Source organism: Hemicordylus capensis, chromosome 1, assembly GCF_027244095.1.
Source record: "Hemicordylus capensis ecotype Gifberg chromosome 1, rHemCap1.1.pri, whole genome shotgun sequence".
In the NCBI taxonomy this organism is placed as follows: Eukaryota; Metazoa; Chordata; class Lepidosauria; order Squamata; family Cordylidae; genus Hemicordylus; species Hemicordylus capensis.
The window spans coordinates 187299370-187316425 of record NC_069657.1 but is presented as its reverse complement, the minus strand read 5'-3'; the positions used below and the strand labels follow the sequence as shown (position 1 = coordinate 187316425).

Sequence of the window (17056 nt, the reverse complement as noted above, 5' to 3'; positions counted from 1 at the left end):
CACTGACACTCATCAACACTGATGGAGAAATTCCTTCGACACTGAACACTCCAGTGCCCTCAACATCGAAAAAGGTAATACCTCAACACTGAGATCTTTCCCCCACCTTCAACGCTGAGAATGGTGATATTGAGGGCATCAAAACCGGATTGGATCCTACTACTTCTCAGACACTCCTCTCCATTCTAGACTCAAATAATAGTACTCTGTCAACGACAACTTTCAAAGGGTTTCTACCTCAGTGGCCTGCCTGTCACGCCCTCGATCTCAGACAGCGAGGAGGAAGGGGAAACTGTCAACTTTTCAGCCAATGCAGGGATGTCTGAGGGGCAGAGCCCAGCTGTCAGTTTCCAAGAAATGGCTGAGGCAGATCCGGCTGATGATTCAGAGCAGGCACAACAACCTGAGACAGCAGAAACCATGACGGACCAATCAGAAGAGGAGCTATACAAGCAACCTCCACTGACTCCACAACAGAGGCGTATTACAAGATGAAGAACACAGCTAGAAACTATCAGGAGGAGTAAACACCTCCTGAATTGCAGAGGGCTGATAAGCCTTGAATTCCTGCCAGCTGGGAGCTCTCGGCTTGTACTATAAATTACATCACCAGCTTTCTATTCACTGCTGGAAAGCAACGTTTTCAACTTTCGTGTCGACAGCTTGCAGCCAAGCCCGATAAAGAAGAACTGTTCCGAGCCGTATCCTGTTTCTGCAACTCCGTTTGGTATTGTGAACTTCCCTGCCAGGTGGCCAGATACTGCCACTGCCACTTCCTCCTGCCCACCTGCCAACTCCTGGCAGCGGCTGCCTCCTCCCGGCAGTCGGCCTGCCACTGTCTCTTCCTCCCTGCGGCCAGCTCAGCCCGCTACCGCCTCCTGCTCCCGGCAGCTGGGCCAGCCCACTGCCGCCACCTCCTCCGGCCGGCATCACTATTTTCTCCCCATTGCTATCCACAGCTGCTCGCGAAATCTTGTAAGAGCTGGAATTAGCCACGGGTACGTCTTACATAATTGAATATAAAGAAGATATATGATAATGCAGTATATCAATTTTATGGCAGAGTCTCAGTCAGTGCAACCTATAGCACTTCCTATCCTACCAGTTATTTCCCAAGCAGGGCAATCTGTGTAGGCAGTGATACATACCTCTACACCTACATTAACAGGATTAGAGGGCCTGTACTGTATACAAGAGAGTGAGAATACTTACCTACTGAAAGATCCCATTCCAAACTTGCTGGTAATTAATTGTGCCACAACTATGACATCTGGAAAACACCACCCTACACCTGCGAACAAAGAAGGCAGAACGTTGGATGTCATGGGTAGGAAGGTTTATTCAACAGCATGCCTATCTGAAAATTGCAAATTATTCCACCTATATGGCTATATATAATTATTCCTTGTGGAATAACTACAGCTAGATATGGATAGATAGATAAGTTTATTTGGTCATTGACCAGCAAAACTAGATATGGATGCATTGTCCCCAGAGGACTTTAAGAAACATTTTAAAGAAACCATGTCAAAGTCCACTGCTCTTATATCCCAACAACTGAGCACAGCCATACATTTGACAGAGACGAGTCCAGATAAATGACCACAGCCATATATTTAACAAGATATGCCTGGCTCTGTTCTTCTTTTTTACAGGCAGATATGAAAGAAAAAATAGAAGGCCTGCCCTTTGGTGGGAAAGGGTTCTTTAGTGAAGAAACAGATGCCACGATGGAAAAGTTTAGAAAAATCAAAATTCTCCTCAAATATCAACACTAATTGCCAATTTCATCAGACTGGCAATCCATACCCCCAGCATAACACCACATAACACTGGACTTCTGAATCCTCAAAATAGTGTCTGCAGGGTTTGACATAGAGTTAAAGACTTTACCAGTCTTCACTGGTGTTCGGTTTACTCAGGAAACTCCAGTGCTACAGGACAAGGTTTCAGAGCTGTTGGCAGAGATAGCCATTATCCCTGTATGGTGGACGAGGAGATGGGAAGGGTTCTATTCCTGTTATTTTCAAATCCCTAAGAGTAGTTTAGGGATTCGTCCCATCATGGATTTCCATCACCTAAACAAGTTTGTCTTTGTGAAAAAGTTCCATATGAGAGTGTTGCAAGATACACTACCACTTCTGTACCAGGAACAGTGGCTTGCAGGGGTGTAGCATCTATTGGCAAGGGGGGACAATTGTTCCCAGGCCCGGAGGGTCAGGGGGCACCACAAGGAGTCTGGGCCAAGGCTGGGGATGAGGTATCAGCGGCCCGCCCCCCCATCCTCACATTCCCTCCCACCCTCTGTGGTGGACGTGGTGGGCAAGGTGGCTGTGGGGTGAAGGGCGAGAGGGAGGCGGCAGATTTTTTGCTGTAGGGAGTAGTACATGCCACCTGGTGCATTATTAATAGCCCTGATGCTGGGATTAAAAATTAACCCAGATCGTTGGAAGATTGAGTCTTGTTGCGGTGGTGGGGAGGGGGAGAAACTTGTGTAGATCTGCAGGGAAAGGTGTGTATCTGTTGTGTTGTGTGTGTGCTTTGCTACTGGTGGAGTGGGAGGGCATCTGTGCGAAGTTCTGCATTGCACCACGTTAATATCCTTCTCCTTCGCTCTGCTTTGCTGCTTTTTGTTGGGAGCAGTGATTCCTGATGGAAATTTGGTGGGCATGGATTTCATTTATTCCCTGCTGACACTCGCCATATGTCCACGTACAGACCCCAACAAAGCAGCAGAGCCTCTCCCACTCATTCCTCGCTGAGCCAATTCCTAGGTGAATGCAAGAGACTGGTCTTTGTTTAGATTGCAATACATTTCCTAGCTCATCACTGGTGTGGTCGCACATCTGACATTGTACAGTCATAAACCAATCAGACACTTTGTAACGATGAGCCACTGGTGTTTGAATTTGGTGACTGGCTGAGCCGAGGGAGCTTGGTGGCAGTGTATGGCTTGGAAAGCAGGAAGGGTTGACAATAAATAAAGAAGGTCCCAATGCCTGGGTGAGTGGTTATATGCATCTTTACTAGGGAGTAAAACTCCACTGAATTCAGTAGGATAAAGGAGGACTGCATTCCACTCTTTAGCATATGAAGGGGAGCTGCTGTTGTGAGGGGGCATGGCTTGAGGTGTGCATGTGCTTTGCACGCTTGATGGAAAAATGAGGTGGGGGAGGCTGGCCACACTTTGTCCCCTGGCCGCCTGTAAGCTTGCTACGCCACTGGTGGCTTGCAATGCTGGCTTTAAAGGATGCTTATATTCACATAGGCACCAGGGAAGAACACAGAAAGTACCTGTGATTCACTGTGGACGATGCACTATACTAGTACAAAGTATTGCCCTTTGGACTCTGCACTACCCCATGAATATTCACAAAATGCATGGCAGTGATTGTAGCGCATCTGAGGACAAGAGAGGCATTACAATATTTCCATATCCAAACGACTGGCTACTGGTGTCCAAAGGAAAAAAACGAGTTATGTTCTCAGACTTCATGTATTAGCACTTCTCCAGGACTTAGGGATATAAGTGAACCGGAAGAAATTGTGCCTGGATCCGGTGTGTAGCATATCTTACATAGGGGCGGTACTGAATACAGAAACTAAGAGAGCATATTTACCACAAGAATGGTTTGACTCCATCAGGAGTTGGTGATGTCTTTCACTGCTCTACCAACCCAGTGTGCTCGTCACATTCAATGTCTTCTGAGACTCATGGCTTCCTGCAAAACAACAGTAAGATACACACGCTTGAAAATGAGACAGTTGTGGTTCCTTTCAGTGTTCCGCCTAAATGTGGACAGTCAACAACTACATCAAACAATATCTATCCCTGTACTAAGCTTGCTGAAATGGTGGACAATTCCGGCCCATTGTCTCTGTGGCATGCCTTTCCAGAAAACAACACCATCAGTGTGGATCACCACAGATGCATCTCTAGCTGGATGCAGGGGCACACTGCAATGACCATCAAGTTCAGGGTCAATGGTCAGATCAACAGTGACAATTTCACATAAACTTCTTAGTGCTCCTAGCCGTTTTTCTAGGAATGAAGGCTTTTCTGCCTCAACTAAGGGGTCAAGTAATACAGATTCAACTTGGCAATGCAACTGTGATTTCGTATATCAACAGGCAAGGGGCACTGTGTTCAAGTTCCTATGTGCTCTAAGCCTTCAGATGTGGCATTGGTGCATTCGCAATCAAATACGAATGCGTCTTGTATTTGTATAATGCTTTGCAACAAAAGTTCCCAAAGCGGTTTACAAAGATATAAATAAATAAAATAAAATAAAATAAAATGACTCCCTGTCCCCAAAGAACTCACAATCGAAAAAATGAACATAAGCTAGACACCAGCAATAGCCGCTGAAGGGATGCTCTGCTGGGGATGGATAGGGCCAGTTGCTCTCCCCCTGCTAAATAAAGAGAATTACCACTTTTAAAAGGTGCCTCTTTGCTCAGTTAGCAGGGGGATTGGATATTATCTACCCAGATAAGGTACTGATGCACATGGATCACAATTTCTTGCCAAAAATTGTATCTGACTTTCACTTAAATCAGGACATTGTTCTACCTACATTTTTCAGGGACCCATTCTCCTCTCTGGAGAAGGCAATGCACTCTCTAGATGTTCGCTAGTCCTCCTATATTATCTAGACCACTCAAAAGATTTTGGATGATCAAATTGCCTATTTATCACTTACAAGGGAAGTTCAAAAGGACACTGTGTGTCTAGACAATGTTTGTCCCACTGGCTTGTGAAACTTATATTACTAGCTTACAAAGTTCAAAAAATTGATTCTCCAAGATCCATAAAAGCCCATTCCACAAGTGCTTGTGCTTCTTCCATGGCACATTTCTCTGGAACCATATTCAAAGACATCTGCAAAGCAGCTACTTGGTCATCAGAGCTTCTGTTCATCAAGCACTATGCCATCAACCTACGTTCTGTGGCAGAGAACAGTTTTGGGAGTAGTGTACTTATAAGGGTTTTTCGGTGACTCTGCATATTCCCCCTAGGGGAGTTAGCTAAACACCCATTTCTTATGGCTGGCAACAGATCACAATCCAGATAAACAGGTTGCTTACCTGCAATTGATCTGTTAGTGATCCATTGACATCCATAAGACCCTCTCAAAGAACCTCTCCGCTGCATTAGTCAGTGGAATTGGTACACTGGCATGCTAATAACGGACTCCCCTTATTGTACCTTGAGGGATGATCATCAATTCTGGTGGTCATCCAGGAACTGAGGAAGATGGCGTCCAGCTTGCCTTAAATGGCCACACCGATAGCGTGGGGTGGAGCATGGGCGCCACGAGGAGCTGTACCTTTCAGCCTGGAAGGTTCCCATTTCTTATGGATGCAGAACCCATTTCTTATGGATGTCAATGGCTCACTACCAGATCATCAATTACAAGTAAGCAACCTGTTTCTTTGTCACCTTAACTCCGGCCCAATTGGCTGTGCAGGCTGTCCTTCTGTCAAGAAGGAAGCTCACACGGCCAGCTCCCCGGCCACTCTGCTGTCTTGCTGACTGCAGAGAGGCAGCTCTCCTGAATGTCCGAATGTGGATGGGAGAGTGGGGGAAGGGGACACAAGGTTCTGCGTTACATGTGAATGCGAACATAGTCTCATCTGAGATATTCGATACCATATGATGTCGCTGATAGGGCTGTATAGCTTCTAAACAGATGGCAATAAAATCTGTAAACCTCTTGAAAATTCTAGAGTGTTTCTAGAGTGGACAAGTACTTCCTTTAAGACCTGGGACAACTTGTAGCCAATGGGCTGCATGTGGGCCTGTCTTCTGTGACTTTGCAGCTCACAGATAGTCCTGGTCCTACAGCCATCATAATGCCTGCAAAGAAATAGCCACGTGGAGTAGGAAGATCCATTTGCATGATTAATGTCAGAGATGTGTAACATTTGCCATTGTCCTGCTCATTTATGGGCCATGAAATCACTGTGGCTGGCCTATTAGAACCCAATGTCATTGCATCCTGGGGATGTGAGTGGATCCCGCGCCACTAAAATAGTTTTGTGTTTTTGTGGAAGTCTTACTACTCAGCTTATTGTCAAGCCCTAACAACTTCCAAATATCATAGAGCATTTGCGCTGGCCCACTTTGACGTGTTGCCCTTAGCGGTGTTATAGGGTAGATATGGTGGGATTCCTTATTCTGAATGTTACTGTCCATGTAGTACACAGGCCACAGAGGATGTGGGTCATGTTTTATTATGCTGTAATTCTTATAGGGATTCGTGTGAATCATTAATTTTACCCTTGATTAAGGGCCTATCAGGCAGAGGAGATGAAGCATATATTTTATTTCTCTTATCAGACCATCAAGCCCATGTTACTCATAACGTGGCTAGGTTTTGTGTAATAGCAATGAATATATGACAGCATCTAATGAGTAATCTACTGGAGTAATCTACTATACTACTGTATATTCATAAAGTTATTGTTGCTATATTATTGTATGGACTTGATTTTGTGCTCCCCTCCCCCTTGCTTCTGTACTGGTCAAAGACTGTAATAAAGTTTATCTGTCTATCTATCTTACTACTCAGCTGTGGCTTGAGGAAGATATGATCTCTTCTTACTGACTGTGCTTAAAATAAATGAAAGCATTTCTCATTGCAGGAAAAAATCAAGAGAATTCAGCAAATCAGAATGGAAAAAGAACTTCGTGCGCAGCAAATTTTAGAGGTATAACTGGTTCATTAAAACCAGCTTTTATGGGAAATGCAAAGAAGGGGTTCTTACAGGAAGTCACCAATCTTTTTTCACTGTCATACTGTCTTGTATTTATAGAAATCTCAATCCATAGAGTAAACTATGGATTAATAGCTCCAAACTTGAAAACATTTATATTTGAAGCGTATGTAAAATCACTTAATTTGGCAAAGAACAATTCACCATGTATATGTATTGCAGAACTTGATGGAATTTGGTTCTGAAGCATGTGATGAATAATTAGGTTTTTGGAAAGCTAATTTTCAGTGGAAGAAAACAAAAGTAGTTAACAATGAGTTCATTTATTAGAAGAACCATCAGACTATAGAAAAGTCTATTTGAAGCTGACATCTGAACAGCATGATTGTAATATTAAAGAATGTGCATGTTTATACTTCTAAAGGATTTGTGAGTCTCCACGTTGTAAACAGTTGGTTTGTATAATGTACCCATGCTGTGTATAGTTAAGTCAGAGAACATTTTAAATTTAAGATTTCTGTTTCAGATCTTCATTTCTGAGCTGTCTGGCAACAGATTTCTTTTTAGTCTCAATTGTTATGCAGGTTGCTTAATACATTAAAGAGGGAGAACTGTTGTTCTGATAAAGTGTTGAGAAGTGGTTCCTTACATTGGCTTTAAGTACCAAGAAATGGTTTCTTATGTTGACTTTAATTAAGATCTCAAAATATGCCCACTAGATTAAGTATATTCCCATCAATAAAAATGGTAGGTTCATTTTTTTAACCTGCTGCTTTAGGCAAACAGTCAAAAAAGTTAAGTATTTGCCAGTAGTGTTTTAAAATTACATTTCCATATATAATGTGCCTTAATTGTATAATAGCCATCTGCCAAAAGTCATGAGTTTTTACAACATGGAATACACTGAGGAAGAAATCTGTTATAATGTAAACATGATGTGTGGTTTTGTTTCGCACCTTGTGAGGCATGAAGCTTTATTTCTGGTCTGGGGTTACTTTCAACTTGTAGTGGTGCTGTTGCATGACCTTGGGACCTGTTTTGCATGCACAGGCTAAAAAGAAAAAGAAGGAAGAAGCAGCAAATGCCAAATTATTGGAGGCCGAGAAACGAATAAAGGTTAGTTTAGATGAGCAACAGAGATTTTATCTTCTGAACATTAAGAACTAATTAACTGTGTGATAGTACATATACGTCAAGTGGTCATATGTCCCCAAACTGTGAAAAACATTGACAAAGAGCATTTATTCAGTATGTTTTGCTCTGTGTTTGTGTATATTGTTGTGTGTCTTTGTATGCACTTATTTGTATATTTTGTGTGCATTTAAAGTGATACATAGTGTTAGAAAATGATCACCCTGGGTTGGATCCTAACTTTTGGCAGATCACCACTCTGATGTTGAAAGCTCTTTCCAGAAATAGGTGGTCAGTGGTATTCATGCAAAGATCCCTTCCATTCTTGCAAGGGCACTTTGCATGAGTGTAACTTTCCTTCCGTTCCTGTAGGGGGCTCCCATTCTCAGAAGAGAGTTGCACTTGTGCAAAGACTTCTCCTCACACGAAGACCTCTTTTGTGAATGTAGCTCTCCTATTTGCAGAAGGAGCTTCTGACAAAGGAGCAGTGCTCCACCGAAAGTTAGGATCCAACGCCAAGTTTTTAGCCTTGCCTGATATTTGGTTTGTGATTAAATAAGGTAGTGATGGAAAAGATTCACACTCGTAGTCCTGACTATCCTCTTGGAAAGAGCCCCATTGATTCAAATTAAATGTAACAAGACCTTGGTCCAATGTGTAATGTTCGTGGCCATGTGTAATGTTCATGTGCACTGTTCCCTCTAACAGGGAGTCCCAGATGTTGTTCACTACAACTCCCAGCATCTGCAGCTGCAATGGCATTTGGCTGGGAATTATGGGAGTTGTAGTCAACAACATCTGGGTATCCCTTTTAGAGGGAACACTGTTCGTGTACATAAGGCTTTTTCAGGTCTTTCCTTTGTATCCCTTGTTCCCATTCCCATCCCACTTATTGTATCCCCCCAAAAGCTGCTCTTTAAGTATCAAGAACCTTTCACTGTAGCATTTGATGAGAGGACAATTGAAAGAACAACTTTCAACACATGCAAGGGGCTCTTTGGATCCCAACCTAAGTCACTGCTTAAGGATGTGGATGATAATTGCATACAACTTCCGTTTCATACAGAATATTAAAATCTTGTTTTGCTTTCTGCAACATAGTGCACAAAGTTGATCACCCCTCTGCAACATTTGGAAAGCATGGAAAGATTACCCCATGGAGGGGCAGTCTTACTCTTGATCTTCACACACCCTGACTTCCATTTCAGTATATCTTCCATTATTTTCATTTTCAAGATACCCAGTATCCTGTTCCAGCTCCATTAGAAAATTAAATTAAAGTACAACAAAAACGTGGATTGTTAGTATTCTGGTATGATGCAAAAATAGTAGTCTTTTGAAAATAACAATTATTATATAACTGATTACTTTTTAATATTTTTAAGGAAAAGGAAATGAGAAGACAGCAAGCTGTTCTTCTGAAACATCAGGTTTGTACACATAATTTAATGAGAAACATATGTGCTATTTTTAACATATCTAAAATATTTGGAGGGGTAAATTCAATTTTTTAAATTTAGATTTTTTTAAATGATCTGCTTAATGTTTTCCTGCACCTTATGGGTAAATTGCTTTGCTTTGGTATTGGGGTCTTTTGGGGGATTATAAAGTGGTTTTTGACTCTGTGATTTCTGTTTCATAATATTGTGCCAACTCTTTCTACCAGGAGTTGGAGAGGCATAGACTAGATATGGTATGGGTATGTTTATTTTTGTACATCTAACACCGCATTGTGATTTGGTTGTGATATGGTTGTCATAGCAATGCATAAAATGTAGCACTGGCTGCTGTCATATTACATACTGCTGCATGGCTTTCCAGCACAGTGCATTGCATACATCTGCTTGTCTTGTCTGTAAAAGAAAAACAACACAACTTATTTCAAATTTTCCCCATCAGCCATATGCAAGGCTCTTGCCTTGACATCAAGATTATTGGTACCACAGTATCAAGTTGGACCACTGTCCATAATCAGGGACAAATTTGTCTTACCCAAAATGTGTTTTTTAAAAACCAGGTTAATAGGTTACCGGTTATACTCACTAGGCAACTTCTGCAGTTGATTCTGCGAATCCTATTTTATTTGTTTCAGTTTAATATAAAATACCTTCCTAAGGTTTTTTGTTTTTGTTTTAATATTATATGATTGGGACCACAGTTTCAATTCTGTATAAATTGAAACGTTTTGTATAAATTGACATTGACGTCTGCAACTTATTCAGTATATGAAAATGAACCCACATTATTTTGATATGAAAATGAATCTTGAACTTTTGTATTTTTTTGCATTGTGCTCTAGTCCAGAACTCGCTCAATATCATTAACCCAATCTATGGTGCGGCTTCTGCAGCTTGCCTTAGAGGATCATTAAGTAGAACCATCCTATTGCATTCTTGTTTGTATGTGAACCATACATAGCTAGTTTAACTAAAACTAGTTTTGAAATTGACACGCCCATATCAATCCATTGGCTGTATATTTAATTCTGTTCAGAGAGATATATTTATAAGCAATATGTTATCAAGATGATTTTTACTTTTTAAACAATCACTCTTGACTACTTCTCAAATGATCCGCAATTTAGCTTTTTATTTAATTGGCCACTTAATGTCTAATTGCAAGCTTTCAGTTATAGCAGATGTAACGTAACTGACCTGTTCCAGCCAACCATTATGCTTTTTGTTCTGCCAGCTTCTGAAGGAGCCTCACAACTGACCATAAGTAAATCTGTATGCTTCTGTTTATACTGTCTCCATGTTCATCGCTTTACCTTTTTGCTTTCAGTTGTACTTGTATTTGCTTTCTAAACCCAAACTAAAACATGCACAGACTTGGCTATTCTTGTCCTTAATTTAGCATATACCCTGACTTGTCTATTAATGTTAAACATGTCCTGTTGAGCTTTGGAAATAAAACAAAAAAGAAATTGCAGCTCTTGGTGGAGTAGTGCTTGGTTCTAATTTTCTCTGCTTTGATAGGAACGGGAAAGGAGAAGGCAGCATATGATGCTTATGAAAGCCATGGAGGCACGTAAAAAAGCAGAAGTGAGTACAAAACTCTCAAATAGAGTGCCTCCCCCCCCTTTCTTGGCACAGATTTGGATCAGTCTGCTAATTCTGTTGCATTTGATTTTAGAAATCACTTTTAGATCAAGAAACATAGCTTGTGTGGATGAGAAAAAGCTCCTATGTGTATTATGTATTTAGGTCATTTCTTACTCCTACATTTTACCAAGCAAATGTGACTTGACTTCCTTCCAAGTAAATATAGTATTTTGTGTTAAGTCTGCTCATCCTGTTTTATGGCTTCTGGAGACAGACAGCTCTGAAATAACTGGTAGTTTGTTAGGCAGACATACTGTTTGTTTGCCCACTTTTATGGTTTGACCTAGCACCATGTGAAGACAAATTAGAACCCTTTAGGGGCTTGGAAGGGAACATACACAACTGTCAAAGCAAAGTGGGCTTAATTTCAGTTAGAGCAAGACATGGATCTGATGATGGTGATGATGATACCTACCATTTGTATAGCTCTGAGTGTACTAAGTGCTTTGCATATGTTACCTTGATGTTAATCTTACAGCAACCCTGTTGATTTAGTAAGTATTATTATCCCCATATTGCAATGGGGGCACTGATACTTAGAGGGAGTGGCTTGTCTAAGGTCACGTGGTAAGCTCATAGCAGAGGCAAAATGTGAACTTGGGAAGCCCTGAGTCAGTCTCTTAAGCTACCACACTGCACCAGCCCTTACCAAAGCTGCTGTTCTCCCATCAACATGAGATCTTCATCGGCATGGTTCCAAACTGCTGCAGTAATATTTATCGAGAATCAAACCATGGAACTGTCAGATGTTGTAGTCAGAAAGTAAAAAGAGCCTTATGGATCAGGCCCAAGATCTATCTAGTCCAACAGCCATTGTTCCTACGGTGGCCCACCAGATGCCTCAGGGAAATTCACAAGCAGGAAATGAAAACAAGTTGCCCTCTTGTGGTTGCTCTCCTACGACTGGTATTCAGAAGCATCCTGCCTCTGAACCTGGAGGTAACATGTAGCCATCAAGACTAGTAGCCACAGAGAACTGTCTTCCATGGATTTTTCTAATTCCCCTTTAAAATAATCCAAGCTGGTGACCACTGCCATATTGTGTGTCTGTCAGGAGCTCTTTCCTCCCCATTCTGTCACTCCTCTCCTGGATGTCTATGATTCCTAAATGGGAGGAAACCAGTGGCTCTCCCAGTGACTGTTGTTGGTGTTTCAGGCTTTCTTCAGTTGAAAATGACCGCTGAAAGACAGCTTGACTACCATTATTGGTCTTCCTCTGAAATGTACAGCCACAGGGGATGTCCATGTGCTTTAAGACACACTCTCCCAGTTAACAATGGACAGTTGTGAGACTCACTTCTGTCCTTTGTGAACTGAGTAGACTCCGAAGCACATGTTCTTGTACAGTGCGCAGGGTTTCTGTGGTAGACATGCAGAGGCATCTTGGCAGTTGTCAATGTGGAATGTGTTTCCTGAAGGCAGGAGATTTAAAAATCACTGATATACCATTGTATATCAGCTCACAGTACTGTCAAACATTAAATCCATTGCATGTCAGCTATCAAATCTGCAAGATGTCCACTGTCAGACATCAAATATTACTGGGTGTCAAATAAAGATACCAAATATTCAGGGAATATTTGGAGAATATTGGAGTACTCCATGAACCAAATATTCCACTTCAAAACTCACAAAATTGGATGGGAATTTTGGTAGCAAATTTATTTCAACTCTGTTCACTAAGTGCATTATGAAAGCAAGAGCTAAATTGTATTGTAAGTTGTTAATAAAAGAATTTAAAAAGCATACTCTGAAGGGAAGAGAGGTAAAGAGTTTTGAAGGAAAACCTTTAAGGCAAGATTGCCTTGCTACCTTTCTAGAACAAATTCACATTTAAGTGTCCAAAGTCAGCATATTTCATCACTTGGGAACATCTAGAAAGAACCTGCCTAACAGTGGTGTGGTGTCCGAACCCAGGCCAGGAGAGGCAGCTGGAGGCACAAGCTCTTCATGGGAGCTGTTAAATCAGCAGGGAGCAGGTAATAACTGGAAGCCTTTAGGGCCAATCACTTTGCCCCTTTGTGAACTCCTAGGGCAGCCCTCTGCCTGTGGAGCCATTCAGGTGAGTTTCCTTTTTAGGAGACACATCAAGAGAGAGACTCCAAGCAGCCAAGCATGTACTCCATCTTTGGAGCTGGAGGCTGATCCTGGTTTAGCACAGCATCTTGGGGATCCATGAAGCAATGGAGGGAATCCAAGGTCAATGGAGGGGGCTTGAAGAAAGGGACTGGAACCCACCATGGGGTACCAGGTCCCCAGAGTTCCAGAAATTCTCAGAGGAAGTGGGCAGCTCTGGCTCTTCTAGTTCTGATTATTCCAAGGGGCTATCATTAGAACGAAGTGGGGATCGAGGCCAGGGCGAACTCTCCTTCTTCCTTGGACTTGCTGTCTTCTGGGTCCATGTCTGGGTAAACCCTGTCAGGTGGTTTTTGAACTTGCATCTGCTAGGTTCATCCTGACCACAGGATGTCATTAACGTTGACCTATATCAGGAGTAGCCAGCCTGAGGCTCTTCAGCTATTGTTGAACTACAACTCCCTTCATCCCCAGCCACTACGTACTGAGGGGAGTTGTAGTCCAACAGCAACTGGAGAGCCTCAAGTTGATCATCCAGATCTATATTATACAAATTATTTCTAAGACCCAAATCAAACATGCAAAGCTTTACAAGCTATAATAGATCTCTTGAACAGAATCATGAACTTTAATTGGGACAAAAAGAATGTATAGCATACTTATTTGAAAATAAGGGAGAAAACAATGTTGAGATACCAAATGATGGCAAAACCCATCATGTTCTGTAGCTACAATCTGATTCTCCAGATATAGGGGGTGGTAGAATAATACCGTTTCCATATGTTATTGACAATAATGGCTATGTCCCCAATAAGTAGTGCTGTTGTCTTCAGAGCTATTCTTTTCATCCTCATCATAATTATTGCCACTCCTTAAGAATTTATTTGAAGCACTTTTGACAACACTTATGTTAGGCCCTTTTGAAAGGGAATTCTGTTGGACAGGGAATTTTTCACTTTGAATGGAGGAAGAGACACAGATTAATAGTGAGCACTACACTGATGGCACTTACAATGGTGCTGCCATTACTTTGGTATATACTATATTGTACTCTCATTATTTATTTATTTATTATTTATTTAAAATATTTATACCCTGCCCCTCCAGTGCACTACTGCTTGAGGAGGCTCACAAAAATACGATAGACACAGATACAGTAAAAGTAATAAAATTAACTAAAAAAATTTAAAGTCAGATTAAAAACCACAATTATTAGGTTCAAATTAAAACGGAAAATTATAAAAAGCTAAAGAAGCTAAAGAACCTACCAGATATAACAAAACAATAATGCAGCATTAAAAAGTCTCCTTAAAACGGTGCGTTTTGAGATGTTTGATTATGTTGGTGTAGTACAGTTAAAAAGCATGAGACTTGCACTGGGAAAGTTGTTCAAGGACTGGGCTCTTACTTAATGCCATACATTATTTAGCATTGCTAAATAAAGAGTGACAAATGCAGACTACGGAGCATGCTTATTGCAACAAACTATAGACTACAACGTAAAAGCTAATAGAGATAATATATAGCATTATGGATTACATATCAGCAGATAAGGCTAATTTTAAAAGTGTCATTTTCAAAGCCAAACCTCTCCATAAAAATTGAATTGAACATATTGTAAGGAGGTTATTTAATAAAACAAAATCACATATATCTAAAGAACAATTTATAGATGAAAGGAATTTATATCAACTCTGTGATTAAGGAGCGGGGGGGAAGTCTGTTCAGATAAATCTCTAAATAAAATTAGACAGATAAAATTTGATTCAGTTAAGCGCTTATAATTTCAAGCTGAACACTCTGCAACAGCTGATCCTTTGCTGTAAAACAAGAGCCACTGGAGTTTCTGTCTGAGCCCTTCGACATCAGAAATATAGCAATGGCATAGTTTTTTTTAAAAAAACCTGCAGTTAAAACTAAGAAATGTTCAACAATCCATCAACATTTGTAGCACCCCAAATTATTCCTCTTATTTTGTTTTCTTAAAATAAGTGGGTTTGTATTGTTTCTGAAGTCTCCGATGTTTTCTGCTTTCGCAGACAGCCTTTTGTATGTACTCACTGTACTGTGTAGCCAGGGCACAACGATGAACTGCCATGGTCGGTGCTGTTCTGATGGTTCCCCTGCCCTGACTCAGTAGAAGTCTTTCTCTTGTTTGTAACTTCCGCTATTGTCAGAGGCATACACTCTGAAATAGTGTAATCATTTTAACCTCCGTAATCATGGTATTTGTAGGCTGCCAAAATAGGAGTATGTGCTTCAGGTTTGGGAAGTTGCAAATGGCTAAGAACCAAACAGGAGCCATGTTGGTGCCACAAAAAACGGCATGATACCATTGGTGGATGGTACAGTTTGGGTTGCCATATTTATACAGGGCTCACCTGAGTTCTGTGTTCCAGACGTTACAGCTCAGACAATGGCACATACAAATTTCTGTTCACTTTGCTTATGTAAAAATGTATCATAATGGTACTGTAGGCTTCCCCCCCACCCAATAATTCTCAGAGGATCCATAAACAACAAAAGGTTGTTAAACATGCATTTATCACTAAGCAGCCCTGTCAGCAGTTTTGCAGACAACCATAATATGGGAGTGTATCTCCGGTTTCGGAAGTTGTCTAATAAGCAGTTTGAAAGCAGAATTAAATTCATAGCACCCAAGTGATTCTCATGCTGTGGCTATTCCATTTCTGAAGATTTATACCACTTGGTTGCCTATTGAAAATGCCATGTGGGATTCCGGGCATAGTTTTACTTAACAAAGCCCATCTTTCAGTTTTAAATGTCCCATGTATATGCTCACCATTTAAAATCAATAAAATGAAAGTGTAGGAGCCAAGAATGTTTTATTAATTTGATGCTGTTTAAGTGACACCGTGGACAATTAAATGTTGTATTTCTAGTGCTATGCTGAATGAATGGTATGGCTCGGTGGGCAATGATGGACTGAGCTTATATGCACTCCACTAAAGCATTTCCCAAGCCCATCCAGGACAGACCGTAACTTAGTGGCAGAGCATCTGCTCTACGCGCAGAAGGTCCCAAGTTCAATCCCTGGCATCTCCAGGAAGCTTTTTACATGGGGCTTTTGAAGCCCTTTAACTCGCATCTCCTCTGGAATGGAGGGGATGCATTCACATATTGACTAGATTTATCGGGGAGCAGTTCACACACAATTCGGGTTTTTCACTGTGCATTAAACTTCGAGTCTGCAGTAAAGCCTCCCCGTAAACTCGTGATAAAACCTGCTGTGTGTAAAAGTCCCATACAGGGCTGGGAAAGACTCTTGCCTTAAAACTTGGAGAGTTTTAAGTCTGTGTAGACAATACTGAGCTATATGGACCTATGGTCTGATTCGGTATAAGGCAGCTTCCTATGTTCCTACACCCTGTGCCCAAATCCTGTGCTCTTTACTGAAGAGAGTGTGTGGCCCCTGCATATTTTCATCTCCTTTTTTAGAGCTTTGTTAATAAATCCAGCTTGTTCAGCATCAAGGGTTGTGTTTAGAAGAATTTCTGTCTACAGCTGTGTATATAAAGACAAATATTTCTGTCACACACAGACACGTTTTTCTTATGCCAGTTTCTGCAGTTCTTGTACTTTTTGCTTTTGTATTTGCCTTGTGTAAACTTCTCCTTTATATATTAGTCTTATTTTTATTCTCCTTGCAACCTACAGAATTCCCTTGTATCTTAAAATTTATTTATGCCTTTTAAATCTGAATGCAAGCCACTGCCACAGAAAACAGATTCTCAATTTTAATCAAGCCCCAAACAAACATTTAAAGTACCCAGCTGAATCATAAAAGGGAAAAATGTTGACCATCTCCAAAAGGTAATATTGCAAATACTCTCACAAAGGGTTTATACACATAGATGTTGTAAAGTTTTATAACAATTGGCCATAGCTTTATTCTGCCTCCTTTTGTAATGCTTATATTTTTCCCATTGCACTGTATTTTCATTCAACAAAAAATATAATCTTATATTCCTTACTGTAAATTTGATCCCTCTGGAAAGAACATT

At 41.0% G+C, this 17056-nt stretch overlaps 1 protein-coding gene across 30 annotated transcripts in view; it reads left to right on the top strand.

Moving 5' to 3' along the window:
• BAZ2B (bromodomain adjacent to zinc finger domain 2B) overlaps nucleotides 1–17056 on the top strand; it is a 284396-nt gene that overhangs the window by 210899 nt on the left and 56441 nt on the right. For 17 of the 30 annotated variants that reach the window (XM_053260587.1, XM_053260524.1, XM_053260392.1 and 14 more), the window contains 5 exons: nucleotides 6649–6714; nucleotides 7771–7836; nucleotides 9237–9281; nucleotides 9518–9550; nucleotides 10830–10895. In XM_053260587.1, coding sequence (XP_053116562.1) covers nucleotides 6649–6714; nucleotides 7771–7836; nucleotides 9237–9281; nucleotides 9518–9550; nucleotides 10830–10895 — 276 coding nt within the window. The remainder of the gene's footprint in view (nucleotides 1–6648; nucleotides 6715–7770; nucleotides 7837–9236; nucleotides 9282–9517; nucleotides 9551–10829; nucleotides 10896–17056) is intronic. The other 13 variants (XM_053260606.1, XM_053260490.1, XM_053260472.1 and 10 more) reach the window with 6 other exon arrangements.